We start from the raw sequence: 19,582 nt of genomic DNA, 5'->3' as shown, positions 1-19,582 counted from the left end.
GATGGTCGGATTTTGTCAACATCAATAAAATGCCAAATAATCATATGTAACTTGTTAAATACTCGAGTTAGAAGAAAAATTCATAGAATCTTTCTTGTGAAGATCCTCAATACTTACAATTTCTGTATACAAAGTTTTCAGCTAGTGTCAATAATTAATTAAGAAATAAAATTGTTTATTGCTAAAACTTGTTCTTCGTGTTAGCGAAAAATGTTCAAGATAAAAATTGTAGCTCTAGTTGTCAGAAACAAGAACGTTCCTACTTTTCAATAATTTAAGAATAAAAATTGTGAGGTATTCTTGAAAATCGGCCGAGTTCTATCGACAAACGAGAATCGTTTCGCGGTTGGTACCGGTAGGCCGCGGTCGATTAAGCACGCCCGGTCGACGTCCGACTCGAAATCCCCCGTTGATTCCGTGGGGCCCCGAACACGATCAGATCCGAGGAGTCGTCGCTGGCGTAGAAGTACGCCCGCGCCACCAGGATAAAAGGTTCGATCGAACGGATTAAAATATTACGGGGAATCAGAAGAAAGGACGAGGCCGCGCGGTGCCCCGTAACCCGATATCGAACTTAATCTCTTTCTCGGCCGCCTAGAGTTTAGGCCCTAAACGCTTGGCCGGGCCTCGGCCAACAGAAATAAAGAAATCGAGAAAAGGACTGGTCCCAAGAGCACTGGGCACGCTCGGTTGATTCGTCCTTTCTTCGTGCCCCTCGGGCGCCACAGCTCCTCTCTTTTCCCGTTAATGGAACCGCGTTTACGTTCGATACTTTCGATGATCGATCGATACGAAGAACGCGTTTATCGCATAGAGATTGAGAGTCGAGGAAACCTCGTTCTATGCTTCATTTCGTAAATTGATATCATGAAATGTATTACGGAATACGAAATGTTCTGATAGAAAAGCGAGAACTGTCCATGTATGGAACGATGCACGGAGCGTCGGAGGATCGGCGATCATCCGCGACGGCCTCGGATCACGGAGAGATGATCGGTCGCCAAGAGAAAAAGCGATGATCGTTCCGTTCGTAATAGTGCGCGGCCCGTAATACGACTCGGCGTTATTCGCCGTATTATCGGCCGATTACTGTAATTACGGTAAACGAGCGTACACGTATTTATCTTACCATTGTGCGAGCTCAGATCCCTGGGTTTTTGGTCCAGCGCTAGTGCCCTCTCGGCGTCTCCTCTCTCCTCGCGGAGCCTGGAACATCGGATACAGGGAAAAGCTTTAGTATAATATCGATTATTGCGGGTGGACAGGAGAATCGAGTCGGAGCGGAGGTGGACTCGTCCCGATGCCCGTTAATTAAATAATTATTGCAGCGTCGCGGCTGGGAGCGTAGGTAGATAAGTGCCGGGGTCTGGCCCGGTCGTCGGGGCCGCGCGTTCTGTTCGATCATCGACGTTAATCGATTCGCTCGTATTTTTCACGCGCAGTTGTCGCGCGTCGCCTCGAGGATCGTTAAAACCGGTTCCCGTATGTTCGTCTCGCGGGGATGAGTAAACAACGATCGGGGAGACAGAGATATTTCAAGTACAATTTATCGGTTTACAGTAATTGTACACATCGTCGGGTTTTAATGGGACAATGTATCTGGCGTTGCATCTGAGAGCGAGGCTGCGCCACCGAGAGTCGTTCCGTGGTTTCGCGATGCTCTCGGATACCAGTTACCCCTCTTTTATTTTGTTGCTCTCCCGGTTTCCTCGAATGTTCGGCTTTACGAGGGCCGGGCTCGTTAAGCTACACCAGCCGGCCTTTATGCCTCTGCACCGCGAAACTTTTAATCTTGCCCCTATATTGTTCGGCCCTCGTGGCTCTCCTCCGGTAGCTCGCCCGTGGAATCGTTAAGACTCGCAGCCGGATGCCGAGGGTCTGACGTTAACCGGCCGTTGTCGCGGTATCGAACGTTCGCACCTCGACGTCGTACAGATTCCTCCGACGACGTCTCGGCGTTTCTCAGGATAAAAAAAATTTACCATTCTGCTTCCGATAGAAATTACTTGTACACACAGATTCGAGAGTAACGGAGAAGGGTCGTTCTTCGGTCGATTAGACGGCCCGACGAAGTCACGAACTCTCAACGATTCTTTCCTCGACTTTGCAAATTATTCTCCGGGGTACGGTTCGTTCTTGGAGGTCGGCACGGTGCGTGGAGGGCGGCTCGCACCTCGAATCGAACCGCGGACCATTAAGTAAGAAGTTAATATCATTAAACATAATATTGGGCGCATCTGGGAGCCGCAGAGCACTTACCGACCCGGCCACCCGAGCACCCCCGCCGCAAACGGCTTCTCTCCCGTCCGGGGTCGGCACCGCGCGAACCCGCGAGAACGCCCACCCCACCCGTCGCGACCCCTCGAACCTTAATTTTTTAATGAGAAAATGCTTTCAAAGAGCCGGAGAGAAATACCGTGCGTCTACGAGCGATAAGTTACGGCCGCGTTCACCAGAATGGAAGAGGAGAATCTCCCGTTCTCCTGTCCTCGCCTCTCTTTTTCTTCTACGAGCTACCGAGACGTTCCCTCGTTTCGCGACTAATTTTACGATCTTTTCAAATCTTACACAGGAATCGATTGGATCGGACGATGGCAATAATAAATGCGAAGCTTTGATATCGTGACGACTCAACTTCGGAGATAATTAAATTTTAATTGGTAATACGAGTCGATTAAGACGGACGATGGGTATCCGCCTCCTGGCTACCTTTTCTCACCGGACCCGACGAATTCGAACGAAGGGGGGAAGCCGCGGCGCGAGGGAGACGAAGACACGAGTCGAAATTAGGAGAGAAGGGGGCACACGGAGCCCGGGAGAAAGGGGACCCATTCGCTTAGACGTCGTCGTAACCGGGCAAGGTTATTAAATTTGTAATTAGTCGAATATTACGGCGAGCGTATCTCGGCGTCTTCACGGTTCCCCCGTTCGCGCGTTTACGCGCGCGATCGCCCGCGTTTACCTGTCCCGGCGCGACTGCACGCCCGCGTTAATACATCATGGATTTCATTACGCGCGCCTACGGCTTTCCTACGGCCTAGTCGCGAATAATTAGCGCTTCGACCCCGTCCTGAGAGCGAAGGATCGCGCCGAATTTTCCACTCGCCTGCCAGACGTTTTCAACGCCGCAGAAAATGGTGCCTCGCTCCGTCGAGTAAAATATTTTTTTGTCAACGTCAAAACGATGAAACGTGACGTGATCTGCAGAGATCAGAACTTCTTTTGACCGACTATTTCAGGTACATCGTGTCGATGATCGATCCTCGTCGCATCCATTAGCATGGTACAGTACGTAGCGACTAATAAGCCGTTCTTCTTCGGATCTTTGCCTTTAATTTTGATTCGGTAATGACGAACTCCGCGGGGATCCCTTGGCCGATGCTGGGAAACGAGCGGCCCGCACAGCGGGAGTTCATTAACAGCCGTATTTCGAACGCGGACGAACCGATTCCAATAGAATCGGGCTCGCGATTTCATCCCTGGCAAACGCTTAAATCTCGAATCTCCTGATCTCGACGTGAACGCAATCGAGAAATGAAAGTTTCCGTACGTTTTCGTAATACTCGGATGAGCTAACGTGAAACGGTCTAATCTCGTCGTGTAAAATTGGCAATGCAGTCGAAGGGCAATAGTTTCTGTGCATACCAGCGGCCATTTTTAATCAACGGTTCGGTTCCTTTGGCAGGTGCCTCGGTGTTTGGCACCGGTTTTGACGTTTTTATCGAAAAATCAAAAGCATCGTGGGTCGCGTAACCCACGTTCCGATAATGACGGGGAACAGTTGTAATTTCAAGAGGACAAAGAGCCGGGCAAATTGGCGAAAGTATGCCGGCGCGGCTTTTTCGATAAACGATACGTATGTACACACATGTGCGTGTGTACCCGCGCGGGGGACGTCGATACCCGCCTACCCTTTTCGTCGAGCGACGATTGACCGGGGCGGCGCCGTCGTAATTTTAATTACGCCGCTGGAATCCGAGGCGCGATTGTGTTACAGGTTCGAGAAGGGGATGAACGACACCGGGCCCTTGGTCTCGCGCTTTCCTCCAACGGGTACACGCCTCGCTTACGGAACTTTCCGCTCCGGAGTCCAAATAATAAACGAGCCGGACGGGGGGTCAGGTAACGGGATCCAAAGTGCGCGATCCCGAAAATGCCACCCTCCCCGCCGCTGTGACATCCGAGGCGAAAGGGGTCGGTAACGAGTCTCGGGACGGTTAGCGAGGAGATATTCCTTATTTCGCCACCCGCGTCCTGCCTTTCCTCTCGCGTCACTCTCATAATTATCAACGGGACGACTCGCGTTACGGACCTCGCAACTTGGTTGAACGTGAAAACTCTGAGAAACATCCCGTCCGAATTTATCTCGTATAGAGGACACGCGCGTTCGAAGAATCGTTCGCGAAACATCGGTCCAAAAATACATGAAGAGCCGCGGGTGGAGGTTCGCCGTTCAGCCTTCACGTGACCGAAGACGCTCGCGTCTCGGTGGAGGGAGAAAATATGAGAAACATAATTCAAGATAGAGGTCTGTCGGGCAGAAATTGGCTTCGGGGCAGAGCGATCGAGTTCGAGCGTCAGAACGCGACTTCCACGGGCGAGCGGAATATAAAGGGACCGAGAGAGGAGAAGGAATCGAATTACACCCGATCCCGTCGCCCCTGCCTTTCGATTTCTGCCGGATCTGCTCGCAAATATTATCCGACGTATCGGCAGACGGACAGCATTTATCAAACCGACCACTCGGACTGCTGAGGGGTGTATCTCCGGGCCGATTCAATCACCGGATGCCTGGAATTCCAGTTACTCCGCTCTGCTCGTTGATCAAATCGATGCGCGCCGAATAAGACGTCCGACTCGCGGTATTAATTCCCCTTACCAGTCCACGTGTTCATCAACGTTTCGACGTGATCCCCACGAGAATTGGTCCGTTTCTCAGGCGATTAAAGTTAGCGAATTCTATTTTCGAGCTAGAACCGTTGAACGGGGTCTTCCTTACTCGTACAGATTTTATCTGACGACGGAGCCAGAGCGAAGAGGGTGAGTGCCGCGTTAATTGCGACGTTTACGCGAGTTCATCGTCGTACTCGTGACGACGATACACGGTCTACAAAGCTACCGGGTGAATCAACGTTCCCCTCTATCTCCGTTTCGAATTCCCTTCGGTACTCCCTCGCTGTGCGCGCTGCCAGTCAGCAGGTTTCTTCTCTTCCATTTCCCGTTTCGGCACTCGGGGCTCGGTTTGACTAATAGATCTCAGCGGCAGTCACGACACAATCGGGCGCGGACTACCGTTGCCGACTTCATATCAATCCGTTGGATTCCGGCGCTCGCATCCCCGGTAACGAGTCGTGATAAATGACGGGGCCTCGGCCCGGCGACGATTGAGATTAATTTCTCGTTGTACGTCTTCTCGCTTTGATACACCCGTGGTCGAGTTAATCGCGAACTGGCCCGACCGAACCGAGACCGGCGCTCCGACGAGAAAAAGAGAGACGGGGCCGCGTTCGGTCGTCGCGGGGGAAGCAGACGAACCGAACTCCGTGTCGACCCTTGGCTCCTTGAAAAATAATCTCAATTCCGAGGGGCCGGTGGAAATTCACCGGCCGAACGTGTTCTCGCTTCCGTTTCACGATAATTTCCAGGAGCAATCGATGAACGGGTGTACCCTGGGAGGAAGAGCGAAGGTCGTTTCCTTAGGTCCTCCCTCCGGCTAATTACGTATACCCTGCGGGACCCCCGCAGACAGGAAATGAGACCGTTGCCGAGAGCTTCTGTTCGTTCCATATATATAAATACGTAGCCGTGCTCGCGTGTGCGTATAGACGACCGCTTAAAACGGTTGGAAATACAGTCGGATTAAAGCCCGGGGATCAGATACCGCGGTGATAACCTCCGACTTTATACCCGCGCAGGACAGCGGTTTAATTAGAAGACGACGGCTGAGATTCCGGCTAGAAACGTTGATCGAGCTAAATTGTTTTCTCATCCTCTCGCACCCGCGCGTCCACTGATTCGACCTGCGCCTCTCTCGCTTCCGAACGGCTTCCGGGGCTGCCGAGGGAAGACAATGCCGATCCGGCGAACAGATAAACCGGCCGTTTAGACGAACGACTGCTCGAGCGCGAGCTTGACGAACGGCTCGCCACGGGAGAAGGTGAAGGAGACGGAGACCCGTCGAACGCTCTGCTCTACCTGACCATGGAAAACGAAAGTCGAAGAAAGCTGCCGCACGGATAGGAACCCAAAGATTTCACGCTGCATGCCTGTCCCGCGTTACGCGCAACGAATATCTGTTTTTTTGCTCTCGCCTCAAAGTTCTTTATTCTCGTTTCGTGCCACTCTGGCTCAGATCGATTTCTTGTGACTCTTTTTCTCAGAACCCTTTGCTCGTTCGTTTGTACGACACGTGGTCATAATTTTGACAGAGATAACAGTCCAAACGACATCTTTCTCTACTGAACGAGCACAGTACAAGAAAGAACAGCGAGCGTATTTCTTTTTCAATAAAAAATTTTATTTGTTAATTAATTATGGAAAGTAGCGAACAATTTTTTATACAGAAATTGTAGGCATTGACGTCCTCTACAAGAAAGATTCTATGTACTTCAGGACTAATCCAACTTATTTTTTTTTTTCTTATACTATTGTACGTTTCGCGTATTTCCATTATTCGTTTGAGTACTATTACGAATAGTAATTTTACCCGAGTTACAAACGAGGTCAGTGTCACGGAACACGAATGTTTGTACCCCCCAGATCGCAAATCATTTATCCCGGAAAAGATAGTCGGCGTACGATACGTCATCCCCGTCGTCGGTCTCGGGGGTGCGAGAAAGCCTCGAAAGCATTTTTCAATTCCGCGAAACTTTACGATAGATATCTTCCCCGCGACCGGCCAGGGCTTCGCCCAGAAACATTTGTACATAAATCTGAAAATTATGAGCCCCGGTTTTTCCCCTCCCGGTAGCAGCCGGCCATATGCCTGCCAACGCGTAACGGTGAGATAACGCGCAGGGCAACCCCTCGTGAAGGCGACCGCAGCCGCGTGAAACTGCACTCCCACCCTATCCTCCCATTCTCTTCTTCTCGTCCACCCCCCCGGTTACAGCGGAGTCGAAAAGCCTCCGCGTATAAATCAAGATTCGTGGAAAAATAAAAATCACTTCGCCGCCGGATCGGTCGATTAAGGGCCATCGATGGCCGCTCAGGGAGTTCGCGCGACCCCCGAGTCGAAAAAGGCTTATCGCGGTTTCGAATGGACCGATTTCACCCCCCGAACCCGATGGCTTTTATATTTTCTCTTTTCTCCATGAAGCTGATCGATCTCGACGATCTTCGTCGTCCGATGCTGTTAGACACGTCGTAAATTAATGTAGCACGCGAACGAGAGCCCACCAGTCGCGCTTCGCCTGGCTCGTCACTTCGTCGGCAGGTGGTCCGACGTTCACACCAGCTCTTTATAGATCTCGAATCGACCAATCGTAACGAGAAATCGGATAAACTCGTACAGAAAGGCGTCTCTCGTACGAGAGGGAACTGGCTCCGAGAGATAGCACCCCAGGAGGGGCGGCTGACTAGGCAAATATTCGATTTTGTCTATTCAATTTTCCAGAAAAATAGCGCGTCGTCTCTCTCACTCGCGGCGTTATCGACGCGACAGAAGGAGACGGGCGGGAACGGAGGAAAAGAATAAGTTCGATCAGTCAGAGGGTGGCAGTTACCGTTTCGGTTATGGGTTTCGGAAGCGTCGTCGAATCCTATTCTTGCGCAAACCCGATAAGCGGGCTTTTACGCGTGTATTTTCGCACACGCGCCGTCGCGCGTGGGGTGGCCCTCTGCCGCGTCACGCTCTATCGCGGACAAGCAGATTTCCACGCGACAGATACCGGTCTCTCCACCGATAAACGATCGCCCCGCGTGGCCCGTATTTTCTCCTTTTCCAATCGTTTTCCTCTATGGAACGTTCCCGAACGCCGAGGCTCTCCGCTTTAAAGTCTGCGAGCTCTCTCGCCCACCTTTTTTATTTTTTTCTCCATCGCATATTTTTGTTCGATCTACTCCGAGGGGATGGTGGCTCGAAGGTACACGAAGGGTGGATTCGTCCGTTTATTTGCGTATTGCCGGCTGAGCAACCAGCGGACTTATCGCGGTCGAAACTTGCCTCGAGTCTCGAAACCTACCGATTCGTTCGTTAGATCGTGCACGAAAGAAACGTGGAATCCTATTAAATTTTAGAAACGTATACTACATCTAACAGGTATTAAAATATGTACTCCTCGCTGTCCGCCTGACTCCGTGGATGCCGCGAGAAACAATTACGTGTCGACGCAAAAATAAGGGGGGTGTCGCGCTTGCTTAATTACGCGGCAGCTCTCGGGGAGCCGCGCTTCACCTTCGCGCTTTCTCATCAAGCTCCGCTTAATTTCTAACCCCTCCTCGCGTGCCTGGCAAGGGTGAGAGAGAGTATATTAAGCGACACTCGGAATTACAAATAACAAATTGCAATTTGATTCCCCGCACGGTCGGTCGGCACTCGTGCGGACGGGCTGTTCCGCCGGGGCCGCGGGCGCAATTTATCATTACAGCCGAGACAGTTTCTCTTCCTTTCGATCCCGATCCCACCCGAGGCCGCTCGAGAACCGAGAAGTCATCGACGGCGCTACGCGTTCGAACGACGGTCAGACTCTTCTGATGAACAGACCGACCAAAGAAGAGATCGTTTCGAGTTCTGATCGTGGTTCGATTCGAAACGAACGGGAAGCTACGATCGGGGGCGAGAGACGTAGGGGCGCGGAGAAAAGAGAGCCGGGGTTGAGGGGGCGAGCGGAGCGGTTTATATGGCTAAAGGCGCATCCCTCGAGCCGTATCGATCGTTGACTTTAAAATTCAAAGAGACCGACAATAGCTTCCCTTTCCGCCGAGCCTCTGTACTACAATATCATATTCCGTTCCTTTCGTTTCATTGTCTGGTAAAGCCTGCGCTAATAATAAAAGATTGCTACCCTGGAAGCTGTGCCGGCGAGGGAGAGAGACCGAAGGAGAGAGAAAGGGAGACGGCGACAACGGTTACTCTCCGTCGCAGGAGAAACGAACGGAACAAGGGAAGACGCGCGTGCGAGCGAGCGGAGAAACGACGAAAACTGGCACGGGGAAGGTTTCACTCGGTCGAGTCTTCTTCCCAAGTTCGGTGCTACATCATCCAGATAGCCAGAACCATAATGCCTCGCTGAAAAGTTGCTCGAATTTCTGTCCGCGAATTTAATATTCCGCGCACGGTCGCGGCTCTTTGTACTCTCGCGCGCTACCCTTCTCTCTGTCTGTCTGTCTCTCTCTCTCTCTCTCTCTCTCTCGCGCGCGTTCTATCGCGAACGACGCGTTTTGCGTTTGTCGCCGAGAAGATTCCACGTGAACTTTCGCGATACGCCGGATGTTCGTCCCGGGACGCCGATAATCCTGGCGCGCGCTCGCGATTCCGGAAAATTGGGATTCTTTCTTCCCTCACGAGTCGCTCCTCGGTGGTCTCTTTATCCGGACACGCGTCTCGAGTTAGCAGCGGCCAAGGAGCGCCACGACAAAAGGGAGACCCCGTTCGAATTACACACGTAACGGGAACCGAGAGAAAGAGATATGTATTTGTCGAGGGACGCGCGCGGCGCGAGGGGCGGGAATCAAAGGGGACGCACACATGGACGATCGTATTAAATCATAAATGTAAACGAAGATGGGAACGGGGGAGAGCGAGAGCTCGCGCGCGGTCCGATAATGAAACTTTCCCGTCCATCCACGCCACAAAGCTGGCTGCTGCCCGATTGCTAGAAACTTTAATCGCGCGTAGATGGATTTTCGACGGTGCCTTTCCAGCTGAATTTACTCCCGTGGCATAAATTATTTCCGTAAAAGAAAAAGAGAAACAGATACGAAATAGTTGTGAAGCATGAAACGCGTTTCAGAAACGGAGGGAGAGATCGATCCGAGATTTCCGATAGATATCGGCAAACGCGTGTGCAATGCGTCCGCGAGAGACTCGCGCACCTGAGCCGAGATTAAACGTTTCGAGGGATACGAAATGAAATATTTAGCGATCCTGGGGGTTCAAACGGGGCGACTGTTCCCTTTGTCGGCGACCTGTTACCCATCGAATCGCGCAGGAATGCGCTAACCCCTTGTCCCAGCGTGTCGCGCGTCTACCTTTCCTTTACCTCGCGATCCTCCATCTACTTTTACCGATCGCTCTTTTGACCCACGCGCGACCGTTCAATTTTTCATCCTCTCGTTCCGATTCACATAATTTCGAAAGGACGTACGAGAATCGAGTTGATATTACGAGTACAAATTAGATTAATTGATTTTTTTGGCTGCCTTCTCTTCAATGCTCAAATCACCACACATTCTTGAAACGTCGAAATTTTTTTTTTTAACTTCCCTACATGATTTATTAGTTGGAGCATTGTCACCATAAACCTCCACAAGCATTCTATTGGGTTGGCAATTAATACTTGAAGAGTTTGTCAATAGACTTCTTACTTAAAATCCGCAATCACTTAGTTGCCAACCTAATATGCGCTTCAGCTGCACTTTTCTTCCAATTAAAACAGAAAACAAAAAAACCTCGCGCAAATGCTGTTTAGTTGACATAAAATTTGATATATTCAACACAGTAGAAAGCAAGGTTTTTGTATGAAACTCAAAGCAATATAAACTGAATATTATTGACAGACGTTCAAGCTCTGTGAAACAAGCGCTGAAATCAGCTGTCACTATGAAACATTCATAATAGCTAGAGGCATGTTTTGAAAACGGTCCGAACTAATTTCTACTCCAATTGATATTTCAGATTCGAGCGCCGCGCGCCGTACCAACGGAGAAGAAAGTTCTCTACACCGAAGGCGGTAAGAAAAAAGGAGCGAGGAGAAAGCACGAGTCACCGGAGGAAGGGAGGCGCTCCTGGATTAAGTCGTGTGAAAATTCACGATAGAGGACTGGTGGTTAGATCGATCGGTTGAGTGTTTCAGCGGGGAAACGACGCGGTGCAGCCGGAGGAGGTGAATGGACCAGGATTGAAACGTCGACGCCGGTGAATAGCGGTTTCAAAGAAGTACATTAGCGCAATGTGAAGGGTTACTCGGAAAATAAACTGGAAGAACGGAGCTCGCGGGACCGATTATCCCGCCACGGGGTGCTCGATCATTCTTTCAATGCGGGAACGTCGGTTCCGCCGAGAAATGCCGCGAGATTTCCACGCCATTCGTGGAAAATTGAAAAATTCGATCGGTCCATCAGAAATTCTTCCACTAAAACGAGCTATGTACGAAAATTGTAATAAATTAATTAGAATGAGAAATCTTGTGTGATTGAATTTTTATATGACCACGTAATTCCTTCTCCTTTTAATTGTGACCGGTTGTACGTCCGCTTAGGTCTCGATGAATTTCGAGAAGTCCGGCAAATCGTAAATCGCGAGGTCGAGTTAAAAAATCTGCAGATACTTAGACGACGGTCGAAGCAGGTGCATTATTCGAGCGAATGGTTTACGAGAATTTTATTGTCGGCCCCCGGTGTTCAGCGGTCGTATTTAAGGTTTTATCCCGCCGCCTCCGTTTCGCGTCCCCGCTGGGAAAGGGTTAGGATTTTATTTTTCAACCGCGTAAAAGGGCTGGAAAGCGAACGGGGCCCCGCCAGTTTCATAAAAGTCGTCTGGCACATTCGTTGTCGTAGATTATTGCCGCCGGTAGGACGCGTTATTTTATTTATTATTTCACCTTCAAGACGCGTCTTCGTTTCGACGAACGGATTAAGGCGGGCTCGCATAAAGAACCTGCGATGCTCGTCGCTCTTCGTTTAATTTCCTTCCGAATCGAGCCGCCTCTGCGTACGCTTTTTTAATTAGACCCTGAAATAGGCTGGCGTAAATGCGAAACACGCAATTCGGTTTGCATCGACTTGTCTCGATCACGAGTCGTCCGAGAGTAGCAATGAAAATCATCTTTTTATAAAATAAATCCTGCGGAGGAAGAGGCGACGAGTGTTTGGTGAAACGATGGTCGGGAATCGCGTTACGTCTTCGAGGGAGCGAGAGTTGCCAGGGGGGGTAGCAGCTGCGACGTCGCGAAATTACGAGGTGGCGTTGGAAGTAGTCGCTCCTCAGAGGTACCGTTGACAAATGACGGAGGCAACTTTTATTATTTTAGATGTCGGCCCATCGGATCTCGCCCCGCTTGGGTGTTACGACTCCGCGAGCCGACCGAGATGTGTTTTACATACATTTCGCAGCAGCCACCGGGAGACCGGGGAAAACGGCGAGTCTCCCCCTCTTTGACAAATGGGCCCGGGGTTTTATTAGAGCAACTTTTTAAGCAACTCCCCCGGCGCGAGGAACGCGGACGGAGTTTCGCGTGGAAATAAAGATAAACTCCGCGGGCCGCCGCGTCTCGAGACGATCTCACGTTGCTTATTTACTCGGCTACGCGATGAACGGGACAGGCAATTTTGCCGGAATGCCGGGGAACTATTACCAAGGGTGATTTGGTTGCGAAAGCTCGCGAAAACATACACGCGATTAGTTCGGCACGCCGCAGAGTCAATAGGACTCGACGAGCAAGGAGAGTACCGTGTAAACGTGGCTCGACAATCAAATGCCAAACATCTGTATCGATAAATCTATTCGACTGTTTGGATAGCTCGTGGCGAGATTGAACGTTACTCGTTACGAGTCACGGGTGGTGCCACGCAGTGATCGAAGAATCGTGCGTGTACCCACACATACTCGCGGCGCACGGTTTCGCCGTTCCCTTTCCGTTGAAAGGGATCTATATACCCAGGAAATGGATGGTCACGTCGCGATCCACCATCATCGCGCGGACTCGTATTTCCGTGAGCGAAGCGGTAACACCGTGGGCGAGAGGAAAAAAGTCGAACGCACGTTTCGCTCGAGAACATATTTACGCGGCCGATGACAAATGGTTTTTAGCGGCGGCGGCGGCGGGTGGGTGGATAGGAGAAGTTCGGGACACCCGCTGCACTCCCGGAGGGGACGTCCGAGGCGGCGGAGTGCCGGGTAGCGGGAAAGGAGGAAAGTGGTTCGCAGATGCGCCGTGACTGATGGTCCCTACTTCCAGATGTACTATATACCGCGGTACTTTTATCGGCGCTTGTTTGTTCAGCGAGTTTCGAAATACCAGTGGCAACGACGACGCGGCGTGCCGTCGTCCTGGAACACGGATACGGATAGACAGAGACGGAGGGCAACGGGTGTACGGGTGGGTTCGAGAGAGACGGACGCGTCGGGAAGAGGCGCGGTGGTGTATGGAAAGAAAACGAACCCGACTGCGATTACGGCCGAGGAAAAAATGATGGTTGTATCAACGGCGGTACACACGTGTATTTACGTGTCGCGGTCGCGACGTTAAAGCTATCGTCGTGGCCGATGATGGACGTCTATCACGTGAGACAACGTTCCGCTCGTTACCACTTTAGTTCCATCTCAGACCTTCGAACAGATGCCGACTTGCACGGTTCGTCTTTCGAAAGTAGAAATTTATCGGAGAACGTCGGTCGAAGGATCCTCGACCGGATCGAGGATCGACGAGCCGTACGGAAAGGGGTTTGGAACGAAGGGGTTCGTCACCGCGTAGAGGGAGAAAGTGGATCGCCGCGGCGGATTTCGGACGATCAATTAACGAGAGAAGGATCGGCCACTTTTCATCCTGGGGAGCGGCGCGCCCACGCGTTGCTATGTAAATTGAAGAGGTTACACGGTTTTACATATTTCAACAGATTCGCGAGGGCAGGGGAAGACGCGAGCCGGCGAGGGTGGCGGAGAGAAACGCGGAGAGGAGGGTTCCCGGTGGCCACTCGAAAACCGCGGGCGAAGCGTTTTGTCGAGTGTTTTATGGAAAGCTTTAGAATTGTAGATTTTCTCTCTCTCCGTAACCGCCGCCGCCGCGGCTGCTGCTGCTGCTGCTGCTGCTGCTGCTGCTGCGCTACCGCGCCGGATTTATGACAGCCGCCGCGCGAACCTACGACCCCGCTCTCACTGCTACTTCCAGCGCGTCCTCGATAATATAAAAGGATATTATTTAAATTCTTGAAAATTCCGCGAGTGTCCGCGGCACGGCCGCTTGACTCGCGCTTTTTTCTGCCGCCGTCTGCATAATTCGCGTCAGAAACAGTTTCACCGGCGATGATCAATGGGCGAACACGCGAGAGGGGTGTTCGACGCTTCTCGACGGGGCGATGGAAACGCCCGGGCTGGACGTCGTTTGCCATTGGATTTCAATTGGGAAACGATTACCTCCTCCTCGAGTGACCGTTCTCTCGGCTCGTTTGTCATCGACGTTTCCGCGCCGCTTTTCCCCGTTACCGATTCCCCCGTGTCCATCGAGCGTTACGAGTAATCGTCGGCCCGAGCAGTGGGATTCCTTGCCGCGGGACACGATTGAATTTTCGATCACGTCCTCCCTGACCTTTAAAAAGCTCGCCCGGGCGTATTTGTCGAAGGCCGACCTCGCGAGGGACAGGCCGCGCACCCTTCGACGCCCGCGCGAGAGGTAAGCTACGCGCTTCGGAACCGAAATGGATGGACGGACGGACACCGCAAATATTAGTTCATTACCAAAAGTGGCGGCGGAACCGGGACTGCGAACGGTAGCACCGTGGAACCGCAGGAACGTTCGTCCGCGGTTTATTTAATGACACCCTTCCGCCGCTTTTCAATTAAACTCCCCACCACCACTACCCTTCGACCCTTCACCCGATTCCTCTTTCTTGTCTCATTATTTTCAGGCGTTAAATAATCTCGCGACAACGCTGCGTGTTAATAAATTTTCCAGTCGACGATCATCGTCTACTGGAATCGAATTAAACGCGAGAGGGTTCGACGTCACAATGACTAATAATAAAGACACCGCGCGATGATTAATCCTATTCGATGGAACATAAGTCAGAAAGCTTCTCGTTTCCAATTTTCTTTTATTCCGTCCGGAAGTATCGCGGCCGAATCGCATGCCGGTCGATCGTAAATAAGAGAACGGATCCACGCGCAGAGAGATTCAGCGCTGCGTGCGGGCGTATGTCTGCGCGTGTGCGTGTGCCACGTAATATACTGGCGTGCGCTCACCGCCGAAGGGAGACCATTTAATAACAATATATCTTGGGCCGTCGCGAAGGTACACGAGAACGCGCGGAAATAAGGACAAAGGAGGGAAGCGCGAGGAAAGATATTTCACCATTAGAATCGGTATTCCCTCGGATCAACGCTTCCGCGAGCTGGCCTCGGTTTCGCAGAACGCGAAGAAAGGAATCTATCGTCGGACCGTGGATTATCATGGTTTTATACAGTGTGGCGTAACGAGGTGATTCAGCCTCGCATCGAAGAGACAAATTGGCCGGATAGGCGGGCTCGTTAGCCGTTCGATGCTTCGAAGATCACCAGAAAATAAGCTCTCGTTTCGAGACTTTAACGAGACGGTGAAAAAAATCGTGAGACGGTTGACAATTTCACGGTACATTAGCCGACGGTGGGTGGACCGCGCGGCTAATCATGTTTTTAATTAATCATCGCGTTTCGACGACGCAAAGTTTACTTGGTCGTGCTCGTTACCGCGGCCTAATAACGTGTCGCTGGAGCAAAACGCGCACGCCTCTTACAAGCGTCGAGACTTCTGTGTCGACTTCCGGACGGTTATCGAAATAATTCCTAGCCACGCTCGCGGAGTAAATGACCCGGAAACCATCAGGGGCGAAGTCGGCGGCGCCAAAAATACGCGCCCGATGGGACGGGTTCGAGAGGCGAGGATAAAGAGCGCGACGTCGTTAATGGCGCGGCGTTAATTATCGTTCGAACGGTAATTATCGCGGCGGTTGATGAAATTGCGCACGCGTGCGGATCCGCGGTCTCGCGAGTGACTCGTCGCCGTGCAAATGAAATCCCGTGCGGAACCGGGTCACTCGCGTGTCCCGAGTACTCGACCGATTTTTCGACCCACGAATAGTTGTTTACGTAACGTGAGAACTTAATTAGTTGTGTCAGAATCGCCAGGAGCGGTGTTATTTTCCTATCGCGAAGCGTTTCAGGGAATAATCGACGCGGGGACCAATTTGTTCGAGGCCCGAGCGGGGATCATCGTGACGGCCCGTATCGTTTCGTAACAGGGTCGTTAGTAGGGACCCTCTTTCGCTCGGGTCAGCGTTGGCACGAGCCGATTCGGGGAACGGGAATCGAAACGTTTGTCACGGCCGAAATTATTCGTCTAGACTCCGAGCCGGGATTATCACGCGAATCTGTACGGAATCTGGCGAGTTCTTTCCGGCCGGTAGACTGACCGATTCGATTTGTCGGCCGTCAGACTCCCCACCCACGCTCCGATCTCTCGGAATCACGTGGGTGCTATTACGGATCGCCTTGGGAGATGAACCGTAGAAACTGTTCGCGAGGATCGATTTTAACGACTACGTTGTCGATACCGTACGAAACGAGAGACAAAAGAAACGGCGTGACTAATGCTCGGAGCAATCGTCGGCCGACCCGATATTATCAAAAATTATTCCTCTCTCTCCGCTCGATGAAATATGCGCATAATTTCGAAACCGAGGAACGCGTCGTTCGATCGAAGCGATTCTCGCTCGATCCCCGACTCGGAAGAAAGACGACGGAAATATTCGTCGCTGGGACGTAGGTACCAGAGCGTAATTAGCGTGTACCGTGATTACGGACGCGCTGACAAGCCGACGCGAGACGCTCGGTGCCGGCGTTGACAGTATTAATCATAACGCGCGTATGTGCGCGCGGATTAGACGAGCGCACGTGTCGGCGCTGTGACAGTTCGTTTGAACGCAATTAGCGCGGTCGCTCGATGATACGAGCCGAGCTCGAACCACTATCGCCGCGGACGATCGTCGAATCGAATTAACCGTTTCGTCGCGCCCGCGAAACGGTCCGCTGCGCGAGAAGCGCAGTCTCCCGCCTCGCCAGGGACTCGAGAGTTCTTCACGCGTCTTTCTAATCCCCGCTTGCACCCCCTGTGTCGACGACGACAGGGGGAGCGATTCTCTTTCGCTTAAAGCAGAAAAGTCGATACGCGACACCGAAACTAATTACAATCTGATATTGAAGATTTTATGCATCTGCAGACGATAAATCTGTACGGACTCCTTCGTATAATCGTCGTTCGATTTCTACCACTCTTTAATCACGTTGTTTCGTATCATCCTTCTGAAAATCCACCCCAGGTAACTGAAAAGCGAGGAAAATCGGATACCGTGGGGTGGAGCACGCGAAGATGGATCGAAAACGACGCGGGTCTCAACTTTATGAATATTATTTTCCAGCAGATGTCCCCGACGATAGAGGCTCGTCGACGTTGTCGTCGTCGTTGTAATTAATGACGTCTACGTAGGAGGGGGTGGGAATCCGAAAGAGAAGAAAGGCCCGAGGAGAGAATTTCCGAGGTAACCCGGATCGACGATAAGGAAACTGGCAAAACCGGCGCGGGTGGATAGCGAGCGACAATAAGCGCGAATTATCCCGGAATGACGGGGTAGTTTTAAAGCCAGGAAGTCGACATTAGCGCAGCATTGATATCCCGAATCCCATTAATATTACTTAAGGATGTATTGGCTATACAGTCAATCCCAAAAGTTTATGTACTTTAGAAAATCGCATTCTTTTTTCTCAAAATTTCGAAAAATGCTTCAAATACAAGTTGTTTGTCTTCTAACTTCGATACTTAACGAGTTAAGTACGATTAATTGGCATTTTATTGATGTTGACAAAATCCGACCATCCCAGCGTCGAAATAGCGAGCTTTTGGAAAAAAATTTCGTTTTTTGTCAATAACTCCCGAACGGATGGACGTAGGGGGGCGTATGTACGCTCATTTTGTAGGGGACGACGAGATCTACAATTTCTGTATAAAAATATTTCGCTAGCGTTAATAGTTAGCGAGTTATTGACGAAAAACGAAAAAACAGTTTTTTGCAAATTACTCGTAAACCATTGACGTTAGCGAAGAATTTTTATATGGAAATTATAGATCTCGTCGTCCCCTACAAAAAAGGTCGTATGCAATTTTCCCGTATCTCCAACGGTTTAGAAGTTATTGGCAAAAAACGAAAATTTCGCAAAATCTGAAGGGGTACCCCTTGGAAAAATCTCGGAAAAATTGAAAATTTTTTTTTCGCGAAATTTCGACGAATGCTTTGAATAAAAGTTGTAGGTACGATTATTACCTTCAAAAAAGGTCGTATACAATTTTCTTTTATCCCGAATACTTCAGGAGTAATCGATTAATTATTTCGTTCATCTTCTATTAATTTAATATATACTCTAAGAAATGTACAGTATTTATATGATTATTTAGATGATTTAATTCTGAATAATAAAATAATGGAAACGAATCTCAGAATTTTTATTTCACAATCCTTGACCAAATGACCGAATAACCAATCCTGAGGATGGCTACTATAAGTCAGTGGTCACTCGCTTTCAAATCACCCGAGTAACCATAAACGATTAATGAAAATGGCCAAATTCTGATTAATAAATTAATAGAAACGAATCTTAGAATTTTCATTTCACGATCCTTGACCAGATGACCGAATGACCAATCCTAAGAGTTGGTACTTAAAGTCAATGGTCAACTGGTCACTCCCATTGGAATGACCCAAAAAATCCTGCCCGATTATCAGTAAATACGGGAGGGAACGAATATGCAAATCAGAAGTCGTGGCTTCTAAGAATCGGCCAATCATTTTGCGCAGACGTCATTTTGCCCAAACCGTCGATCCCCGAGAGGGTATAAGTACAGAGCCCCGACGCTCCTCGAGTCACTCGATCGGCCGATCGAGACACCCCTTTTCCCATCCCATCCCAGTATGCGTGTGCGGTGTGCGGTATGAGTATGAGTGTGTGGGTACCGGTACTAGTGTGCAGTATGCCTTCCAAAATTCCACCCTATAACGGAGCGAATTTAACTTCATCCCTCTCTCTCTCTCTCTCTCTCTCGTTTCAGTTAATCCATTTTGCTCGCGTTTTAGTTTACCCGCGCCGCGAATAGTAGTTTACCAGTCAGACTTTGCTCGAGTACCAGAGGGAGAAAAGAGTTGTGGTCCTGTATCTCGGGTGGCCTGTCTCGTCAGTCGCTGGGGTGTTCCTGTTCCATTCCCAGGTGCAGTGCGTAAGCTCCGTGAGACGGATTGGTCGTGGTCAGGCCATTCCTGCGCTGAGGCATCGTCATTCGGGTGCAGTATCCTGCTCGGCTCGAACTCTGGTGCCCAAGTGAAGTCTGACATTTTGTTCTCACCTTAGTTTCCATTTAGAGTCAATAGTTAGTCCATAGTTAGAGTCAATAGTTAGAGTCTTGTTCGCAATCGTCTAAAATCCTTCTCCAATATTCGCTCCGTATAATAGGGTGGCAATTTAATAGGGAAGGGGGCAGTGGGGATTGTCCACTGTCCGGGTCTCGAACGTAGTCACCTCCACGCGGTGAGACCTGGGTTGGTAGCGTTTTCAAAGTCTTTGGAAACGGTACCAAGCGAAGAACTACGATCTAGTTTAAGAATCTCTGTATTTGTATGTTAAATT

The 19,582-nt window shown here is 50.5% G+C and overlaps 2 protein-coding genes across 5 annotated transcripts in view; one reads left to right on the top strand and one right to left on the bottom strand.

Moving 5' to 3' along the window:
* The window catches only part of Plc21C (Phospholipase C at 21C), a 129,214-nt gene extending 117,870 nt beyond the window's left edge, over positions 1-11,344 (top strand). Inside the window, exon 20 of the transcript XR_003389025.1 lies at positions 10,838-11,344. The gene's annotated coding sequence lies outside the window, so the exon portion shown is untranslated. The remainder of the gene's footprint in view (positions 1-10,837) is intronic.
* The window catches only part of dac (dachshund family transcription factor), a 136,631-nt gene that overhangs the window by 49,772 nt on the left and 67,277 nt on the right, over positions 1-19,582 (bottom strand). For all 4 annotated transcript variants that reach the window (XM_026812589.1, XM_018022522.2, XM_018022523.2 and 1 more), the window contains one exon: positions 1,130-1,206. In XM_026812589.1, coding sequence (XP_026668390.1) covers positions 1,130-1,206 — 77 coding nt within the window. The remainder of the gene's footprint in view (positions 1-1,129; positions 1,207-19,582) is intronic.

The sequence above is a fragment of the Ceratina calcarata genome, unplaced genomic scaffold (genome assembly GCF_001652005.2).
Source record: "Ceratina calcarata isolate Rehan_Ccalc_2016 unplaced genomic scaffold, ASM165200v1 scaffold289.2, whole genome shotgun sequence".
Taxonomy (NCBI): domain Eukaryota; kingdom Metazoa; phylum Arthropoda; class Insecta; order Hymenoptera; family Apidae; genus Ceratina; species Ceratina calcarata.
Note: the sequence above shows the minus strand (reverse complement) of the source record. Positions and strands in the feature narration are given on the sequence as shown.